General features: G+C 46.2%; 1 protein-coding gene across 1 annotated transcript; it reads left to right on the forward strand.

Moving 5' to 3' along the window:
• The first annotated feature begins 1,904 nt into the window (after nucleotides 1-1,904).
• Nucleotides 1,905-4,864, forward strand: LOC122128976. The gene is made up of 4 exons (XM_042704021.1): nucleotides 1,905-1,930; nucleotides 2,205-2,318; nucleotides 2,596-3,141; nucleotides 4,014-4,864. Exons 2-4 carry the CDS (start codon nucleotides 2,249-2,251, stop codon nucleotides 4,862-4,864), a joined length of 1,467 nt encoding a protein of 488 aa, XP_042559955.1. The 5' UTR covers nucleotides 1,905-1,930; nucleotides 2,205-2,248.
• Nucleotides 4,865-10,096: the final 5,232 nt, after the last annotated feature.

The following is a 10,096-nucleotide window of genomic DNA, read 5'->3' on the forward strand; positions in this document are numbered from 1 at the left end:
TAGTAACGACGGGCCCAGGTGCAAGATATTATGACGGGCCCCCCTAGTGAACGCTAAAAAAAAAAATCGTAGCGTTCCCTACTTCCACAACCGCGTCTAAAAAAAACGTTAATTAAAGGTGTTTGTTATCGATATAAATAGTGTTTAATTAATCAACCTTACATATTTCAGAAGTGATTGGTGTGTACACAATGAACTAAGTCTTGTTTGACTCTCAGCAGGAACATTTCTTACCGTAACAATTGTTAACTGTTGCATGGTTGCTGACACACCACTGAGGGCAGAAACAGCGATTCTGATCCCAGCTGAAACTGCTGCACTGCTGACTCCGTGGGCTGGCGACTAGTTGACGGCAATTCAAAAGCCAAAATAATCTAATTTAGGCAGCTTTGCCGCCTTCTCCTCCTGTTCTTTTTCTCTTGCCCTTTTCTACTTCCACTCTTGTGCTTAAAAGGCATTGCTACGAGTAAAGTTGTGCTGTGCAGTGCTCAATGAGCTAGGTTATCAGTCCTTCAGACCTAAGTTATCAGAATTGGTTTAACTATAGCGTATTGTATTGTCACATGATCAAATAGAGACTTGACATTGGACAACAACATACATATTACCCAGCAATCATCATTGCTAATCACAAAAATACCAAAGAAATTAGGAACGTATTAATTCATTGAATAGTTTTTTGATAGTTTCTATAGTGTATGTAGGATAAGCATATGATTTTGTTATAAATTGCTACTTTTCCCAAAAAATAATCACAACCATGACTGAGATAAGTTTGCCCTTTCAGGTGTATATATAGCATTTGACACTACTATCGTTTTTAAAATAGCGCGCATTTGAACAAAAGCAGACCCGAGACGATTTGACGCTGTACATGTATCGAGGGTGGGCCCGCTTTGCAACTTTCCCTGATAGGGGGCCCGTTAAGTTACGCGTGTATATCTTTGGGCTCGGCTTCGGGCCCCGACACCTCACGGGCCCAGGTGCAGCCGCACCTGCTGCACCCCCTATAGCTACGCCCCTGCAACTGGCGTAGTCGGCAGGACGTAAAGAAACAATCAGGGTCGTGCAAGAGAAATTATGACTGAGCCAGGTAGTTCAACAAGCCCCAGAATGATGCCAATATACACGGGAAGCATGATTATATCCAAGTTTCGAGGCAAAGATTCAGACTGTAGTCTTGGAGAATGGAAGAGACAGTTAAACACACTATTTAATCTCCAAAAGATTCCGGTCGAATTCAGGGCTGACTTTACACTTAGCTGCTTGGAAGGGACTGCAAAAAGACCAATTCTAATTCTACCCCAAGAGAGAAGAAAGACAGCTGAATTGATATTTAAAAAATTTGAAGAGCTATACGGAGATCAAGCTTCTGCCTCGGTCCTGCGCGCCCAGTTTTTAATATCACCCAAGAGCCTCAAGAAGACATTGATAGCTTTGCTCTCCGGATTCAACAACACTTTGCCAGGCTGAAAAGGAGAGATGCTCGAGGACTAAGAGACGAGGATGTCCTGCTCCGTGATGTTCTCATCGATGGCCTAAGAGATCCAGCCATGCGGGGTGAGTTTAGAAGTAAAGTCCTCCTAAATGATGACGTAACATTCGAACAAGTAAAAAACGGAAATGTTAGTACGTGAACGCGCATATGGGGCAAAACAGGATCAAGTACAGTGTTTCGCCACTAGGGGGCATTCTTCCTCACTTAACAGCGACCTAGAACAAATGAAAAGACAAATAAAAGAGGAAATGAATGATCAGATAGCAAGTAAATTTAAAGAACTGTCTCAATGCTTGATAAGTGAAATTCGAACAGAGCTCCAACAGGCCTCGCCAAGAAGGGCGCAACAAACATCGACGCAGGGACGGAATCATCATACACCTGACCGCAGGGCCCCATGGCATCCAGCAGCCAATCAGTATGACGAGCAAGGTAGGCCAATATGCAACAACTGTGCACAATCAGGACATACTGCCCGTTACTGTAGAGTATCCAATCCGTCTGGACCGGCTCCTTTAAACTAGTTAGCACCACTGTGGCGGGCCAGACAGTGGGTAGTGGGAACAACAACGGCCCAAATAAAGATTCAGTGGACAAATTAGTCGGAGGGGTCCCTGTGGTTGCACTGCAATTTAATGGGGTGCCTATCCACTGTCTCTTAGACACGGGATCACAAGTAACATTGATGAGGGAGAGTTTTTTCCAGGAACATTTTGGCCAGCAGGGGGCACTACTTGAAGACCCTTCAGCATGGTTGGCACTACAAGCAGCAAACGGCCTTGCGATTCCGTACCTGGGGTATGTACTGTTGGACGTGAAGGTGGGTGATGTGCTCTTCCCTGGCTGTGGCGTTGTAGTGGTTAAAGATCATTGCTTGGCTAATACAAATGGTCTAGTGGGAACCAACATAATTAAGCATTGCTGGGATACACTGACCAAAGACAATCTGACTGTGCCCTCTTTGTCCAGTGAATGCTTTCAACAGCAGTCGTGGCGCAATGCCATGAGAGTATGTGCAAAGGAGGCCAGATTTGCAGCCAGCGATGGGTTTACAGGGTATGTACGCACTATTAACCGTTACCCTCTGGAAATTCCAGGACACAGTGAAGTCCTGGTGTGGGGCCGTACCAAGGCTGGCATTCAGAAACGGGATTACCAGTGCCTAGTGGAGCCCTTTGGGGAGTCTGATGTGCTCACCGCTCGAGCAGTATCAACGGTCAAGCAGGGAAGGTTACCCATCAGAGTGAGAAACATAAGCAGCACCCCGGTCTACCTACGACGCCACCAGAAGCTGGCTAAGGCATTTGTAGTGGAACCAGCAGACATTGTACAAGACACGGATGTGAGTATGTCCAGAGTGGGGGAACAGGTGGTACAGGTTAGCTTAACGCAAGTAAAACAAGACCTAAAGGACCGGCCCGCCCTAGTGGATGTTAACAACATTGATATCTCCCCAGCCCAAAGACTGAAATTACAGGAACTGTTACACAAGCATCAGGCTGTGTTCTCTTGTCATGACGAGGACTATGGGAAGACGAGCACCATACAGCATGTGATCCCGACAGGAGACGCCGCACCTGTGAGAGGACGCCACAGTCATGTGCCTCGCCACCTGTACCAGGAAGTGAAAACCCTCATTCAAGGTATGATTGATTCAAAGATTGTCAGACCAAGTACCAGCCCATGGGCATCTCCCATTGTGTTAGTTAGGAAGAAAGATGGGACTCTGAGATTTTGTGTGGATTACCGCAAGTTAAATCTATTGACACACAAAGATGCGTATCCCCTCCCTCGCATCGAAGAATCCCTTGCCAGCCTGACCAATGCTAAGTTTTTCAGTACTCTAGACTTGCACTCAGGATACTGGCAAGTCCAGATGGCTCCAAAAGATAGGGAGAAGACAGCATTTACTACTCCAATGGGACTATATGAATTTGATAGGATGGCGTTTGGTCTCTGTAATGCTCCGTCTACATTTCAGAGGCTTATGCAAACCTGTCTAGGAGATCAAAACCAAGAGTCTCTGCTGATTCATCTAGATGACATTATTGTGTTTTCCCCTGACTTTGACACGCATCTAACCCACTTGGATGTTATCTTCAGCAGACTAACTAGCCATGGACTCAAATTGAAACCTAGCAAGTGTTGCCTGCTGCGACAGGAAGTCCAGTACTTGGGCCATCGGGTGTCAAACAAAGGGGTGTCTCCAGATCCTGACAAGGTGAAGTGTGTGCAGGGCTGGCCGACCCCCATGACGGTAAAAGAACTGCGCTCATTTCTAGGCTTAGCGGGCTACTACCGCCGCTTTGTTAAAGACTTTGCCAAGATTGCCAGCCCCTTACATGAACTGCTAACAGGGCTAGGTCCAACACAGAGTAGTAAAAGAGGCCTTCTCATGCCCTCACTGGCTGGAACCACACATGTGATGTAGCTTTTGCTACCCTAAAGGAGGCCTTAACCACTTCCCCCATTTTAGCATTTGCTGATTTCACACTGCCTTTTGTACTCTATACAGATGCCAGCAACAGAGGCCTGGGGGCAGTGCTCGCCCAGGTGCAGGGGGGTAAGGAGCGAGTCATCGCTTTTGCTAGCCGGAGCCTGCATCCAACTGAAAGAAATGACAGTAACTACAGTTCTTTTAAATTAGAATTCCTCGCATTGAAGTGGGCCATCACAGAAAAGTTTGCAGAGTACCTAACGCCGGCACCCTTTGTAGTATACACAGACAATAACCCGCTTGTGCATCTCAACTCTGCTAAATTGGGTAGTCATGAACAGAGATGGGCGGCCCGCCTTGCCGGCTTTCAGTTTGAGATTAAGTATCGGCCAGGACGTAATAACCAGAGTGCAGATGCATTGTCCCGCTTCCCCCCAGAGACAGCAGTCCCAGACCAGAGGGAAGAGCGAGAGGGACTGGAGATACCAGGCTTCCGGGAGGTTCAGCCGTCAACAGTGACTGCCCTGTGTGTGGGGGTGGGCTGGAGAACCAAGGAGCCTGATGACCAGGGGACTACAATGGAACAGGGTACCCCACTCCAGCCTGACAGAACATGGGCTCAGTGGAAGAGCCTACAAGAAAGTGACCCCACGCTGAGGAGAGTGCTACACTTCCTCCAGAGAGGCCAACACCCTAACAGACTGGAACGACAAGCGGAGTCCAAAGAGGTCCTAGAAATACTGCGACAATGGGATTGGTTGAGGTGCAAAGACGGTGTGCTGTGCCGGACGTTTCAGGACCCCAAGGAAGTGGATCTACGAACCCAAATGGTCGCCCCAGCAGGTGAGCGAGTCCACATCTGGAAACTGTACCATGACCAGGCGGGTCACTGGGGTGCAGAAAAGACTACCGTATTTTCCGGACTATAAGCCGCTACTTTTTTCCCACGCTTTGAACCTCGCGGCTTAAACAACGATGCGGCTAATTTATGGATTATGATACCTGTGACTGTATACGGTGGCTTTGTGTTTACGGTGGCTTTGTGGAGCTAGGATGCTAGCATGGATGCAGCCGCATGGATGCTTAGCTCCACGCGATTTCTCAGTATCTCTCAATAACTTAACTAATGTCAAAATAACCACAGTCTACCAGCGTAGACAGAACACAACTCAAAACACTTTAGAAAATAAAATAAAAGTTTACAACAATACAAATCCAGTCTTCAAGTTCTTTAGCTCACTGGTTTCAAACTAGCGTCTGTCTTCAATCTAACGTTCTAGCTTCTGATTGACTCTTGCGACTGTGCGTTCTTAAAGCAACAGTGCACTTATCTAACTGGCAAAACTAACTATTGTATTAGTTTTGATATTCATTTTAGCCTGTGTAAAGTTAATTTGTTTCAATGTTGCGGTAGGCACCTGCGGCTTATAGACATGTGCGGCTTATTTATGTTAAAAATAATTATTTTTAAAAAATTCAGTGCGTGAGGCTTATATTCAGGTGCGCTCAATAGTCCGGAAATTACGGTACTGCACTGATCCATGCCAGGTTCTATTGGCCCAACCTTACTAGAGACATTACCAATTGGTGTGCTACCTGCCAGACCTGTGCCCTAAGAAAAGCCCCCACTGTGGCAAAACTAGCTCCTTTAGTGCCAATCAGAACCTCAGCTCCCCTGGAACTGTTATCCATAGACTATCTGACTATAGGTCACCCAGAGGATCCCCATCATAATGTATTGGTAATGGTTGACCACTTTACTAAATATGTATGGGCTTCCTCCACTAGGGATCAGACAGCTGCGACAACAGCAAAGGTCCTGTGGCAGAAGGTAATCCAGCCTTTTGGCTCTCCCCGACGCTTGTTGTCTGATCAAGGTGCCAATTTTGAATCCCAGCTAATGAAAGATCTGTGTAGACTGTATGGAATAACTAAAAGTCATACCACGCCTTATCACCCAGCAGGAAATGGTGGGTGTGAGCGATTTAATCGGACACTATTGGGGCTGTTAGGAACCCTGGGAGAGGAGCGGCGCCGCTGGCATGATCACCTGCAGGAGATGATCCAGGTGTACAACAACACAACCCACAGCGCCACAGGGTATACTCCCTACTATCTGCTGTTCGGTAGACACGGCTCCCTTCCTCAGGACTGCCTGTTGGGAATACCAGATGAGACTGGCTGCGCGTCGGTGGAGGACTGGGTAAAGTGCCATCAACAGCGTCTGAGGTATGCCTATGAGAAAGCAGGGAAGCACACAGACATTGAGAGAACCAGACAAAAACGACACTATGACCACAACGCTGAGAACTCTCCCCTATTGCCAGGCGAGCGGGTGATGATGAGAGACATGAGGGCAAGGGGCCGAGGTAAGCTGGCCGACAAGTGGGAGGTGGTGCCTTATATAGTGGAAAAACAAACTGATTCAGAACTGCCAGTCTATGTGGTTAGACCAGAGCAAGGGCAGGGAGCTGAGAAAGTGGTCCATCGGAACATGTTAAGGCCTTGCTCTTTTCCCCCTGTGGAGAGGGCAGCTGAAACCCCCAGAGCAGTTGGGAGGACCCCTAGGCGTGGAGAAGCCATGAGACAGGCCCCGATCGACCCCCAGCCAGCAGAGACGAGTAGAGCCACGATGAGTTTCCCCTGGGTAGGGGTTTGGGCCCCTACAGGTGCGAGACCAGATGGTGATGTGGCGCGAGGCGGGCAACGACCAGACCACAACCATCCAGATGTCAGAGACGGGCAGAGACTCGAGCTTGACCAACCTAGACGATCCACCAGGGCTAACATTGGGATTCCTCCAACCAAATATGGAAACCAATAACTTATACATCTAGTTTGGGCATAGTCATTGGGACACTGACTTTACAGCAGGGAAGGATGTAACATGGTGTTTTGGGCCTGAGGGTGGTTTGCAGTGATTCACGGTGTGTTCTGAGTGGTGTGTTTCACATGAGTGTAGTGGTGATTGGCACACTTTAAATGAGCACTGAGCACGAACCTTTTCTACCGCACGTGTGTAGCATGATCACTAATTAAGCACAGGTGCCTAGCATTATGCCACTCCCCTCCTTAGGTGTTTCCCATCACAATGTTCCTATTTATACCCGTGTCCACAAGCTAATGACAGTATTGTCTGACGCTGTGTCCATGTATTAAGGTTGGTGATCGTGATATTCTTTGGTGTGGGCTCTATACTTTCGCTGGGTTTCATTTAATCGTAATAGAGTATTGTCTGACGCTGTGTCCATGTATTAAGGTTGGACCAGAGGAGAGTTGCTTGCGAACTGCCGGCCATTGACCCTGTCCAAGCTGTGTCGTGTGTGTGAATGAGAATCAGAGAACCAGAAGAGCGTCTGGCTTGGCCGTGCCCCGGGAGAACGAGACTGACGCGCACGGTGCTGAAACCATACGAACCTACCTGGACACCCAGACAGACATTTGAACTTTGAGTGCTGGCACTACTTTTAGGAAGCGCATTTTAATGTTTTATATTTATTATCAATTCCCTGGAGTCGCTTAATAAATCTCTTTTATTATTAAGAACGGTGTTCTGATTTCTCTTGCACGTATTCTGAGCTTTGCGTCTGAGCCTCAACCTCCCTTTTAGGGTGTGTTACACACGCACACAGAAACACAGAAAAGCCATGTTCCTGCTTTCATAAGCACATGATTCATACAAGGAATATATGAATACAAGGCACTTGATTCATATATTCTTAAGTAACAGTGTTTGGAAATTATCTCCATCAGTCCCTCCTTTTATCCGTTTCAATGGATAATTCACAATCATAATCACAAATCATCTTTCTTAATTCGTCAATTATCAATTTCAATGGATAACCTCAAAATCATCATTCTGAGCTTCATCACATGGATTTTCGGAACAGAGATCATTACTGAGCATCACTACATATCATCATAAGTCAATCATTTAAAATGTCATCATATTTCTCATCACACATTTGTATACTTTGCATTTGTAGGCCAACATAGTGGATGTCGACTGTGTGTGTGTCATTAGCTCGCCTAGGCTTCAGATAACATTCGAACAAGGCCTCTTTGCTGTGTCCTTGAAGGCCCTGTTCCCCATCAGGCATCCGGCAGAACACATCGGACTGGGCAGGAAAATGTAAACAGTCTTTTTGTAGAAAGTGTGTAGGCAGTTTGGTTCACCCGTTTCCACCACGGATGATCTTTAGGTAGGCCCCATCGCGGACATTTGACCAAGACCGTTGCCTGTTGTGATCAATATGTTAAAAGTCCCAAAATGTAGAGCAGTACAGTTATTATCAAAAGTTTCACACAGTTTCATTTTCCCCTTGTAACTCTCCATGACTTCACAGAGATAGGACGCCCCGCCCTCCCAGTATCCACTAGGCTCTTTTACCCCACTGGACAGTGTAGTTTTCTTCACCAGGTTTGAAAAATTGCCTCTTTGTAGCTGGACTTCTGTCACAGTGGCCCGGCCTTGGAAAACTGTAGAGGAAGACAGCTCCTATCCTCTGTCTCTTTCCAAGGAAGGCTTACTCGTTTACAATGTGTTAGATGTATCCAGGTGGCTCTCTCCGCTATTTTGACTGTGGTAGATGTTGACAGTAGCACTTTGTATGGTCTGTCCCACTTGGGCGAATGGCAGTGTTTTCTTTTGAGGCTGTTGATTAGGACCCAATCTCCTGACCCAACCTTGGTTTCAGCCTCCCAGGTTCCTGCGGAGCACAGAGAGTTCTGAGAGCATTTTGCTAATTCACATTTTTGCCATATATTCTGCAAATGTATATTCAATCTCTTAGTCTGTTTCAGCAAATGGTTTGAGAGTTTAGGCAGTGTAGATTCTTCCATACATCATTTCAAACAGTGATAACAACATACATGCTTAATTTCACTAATTTCACTCTTGGATTCTCAATGAACTTTTAATAGTTTGGTTCATTCTTTTCTACCCGTCCGGCTGACTGGGGGTTGTATGAACAGTGATTATCTATGGCTAGACAATATTTCTTTCTTTCGTTGGGAATTAACTCAATAAAATCAATAATGAATGATTAAACATCTTTCTCATGAAATATAAATAAGAAGTACAAATATATGCTTACTATCCCCACTTATTGAGGCATGTTTTCACCATGGCTCAATATTGCAGCATATCTTTTAGTATTGTGAGATCTAATTCTTCAATTGTGTACGTGTCAGATGGTTGTCGTAGTGCGGCATGGTTAGTGGCCTTGTCTGCTTTGTGGTTTCCCAATGAAACCGGGTCTTTTGCATGTGTGTGCGCAATCAGTGCAATTAGTTCCGCTGCCTGTGCGGAATAGTGTTGAAGTAATGGCTATGCGTTCAAGGTTTATTTGCTTGAACCATCAACAAACAATAGTTAAATCAGCTTCTGGAAAAGGCATATCTTGTAGGTCAGCTCTGGCTGCCATAGTTTTTATCTGTCCTCTGCCGTAAGTAAAAGTGTAACTGGGTTAAATGTCACGCAGTGCTCAATATTGATATGAGGCTGAGTGAGCAAAAAAATAAATAAATAAGCATGTGGAACTTTCAGTGTAAGTGTCTGTTTAGTACAATAGGAGCAGAGGCCTGCACCGCCAAGGCTGCAGCCACTACTGCTTGTAAACATTCAGACATTGCTTGGGCTACTGGATCTAGCCGTGTGGAATAGTATGCCACTGGTATCAACTTTCAAGTCCCCACTTATGCATTAACACAGATGTTATATAACCTTATTTACAGTCTACAGTTTGTACGAATGGCTTTGTCATGTCATGGATGTGCTAGGACAGCAGAACTGACCAACAGTTGTTTTATCTGCCCCAAGGCTCGGTGATGGGACCACTTCTCGTTGCCATTTACACCACCTCGTTGGGCCCTATCATCCGCTCGCATGGTTTTTCCTACCACTGTTATGCCGATGATACTCAACTGTTTCTGTCGTTCCCTCCTGAGGACACTACGGTCTCGGCGCGGATCTCGGACTGTCTCGCTGATATATCCACATGGATGAAAAATCACCACCTTCAGCTGAACCTGGCCAAAACGGAACTGATGGTCTTCCCAGCCAAACAGGTCATCCACCACAACATCAAGATCAATACTGACTCTTTATCTCTTGCTCCATCCAAAACAGCAAGGTGTTCAACCAACCGAAAAGCTAAATG

Source organism: Clupea harengus, unplaced genomic scaffold (assembly GCF_900700415.2).
Source record: "Clupea harengus unplaced genomic scaffold, Ch_v2.0.2, whole genome shotgun sequence".
Classification (NCBI taxonomy): Eukaryota; Metazoa; Chordata; class Actinopteri; order Clupeiformes; family Clupeidae; genus Clupea; species Clupea harengus.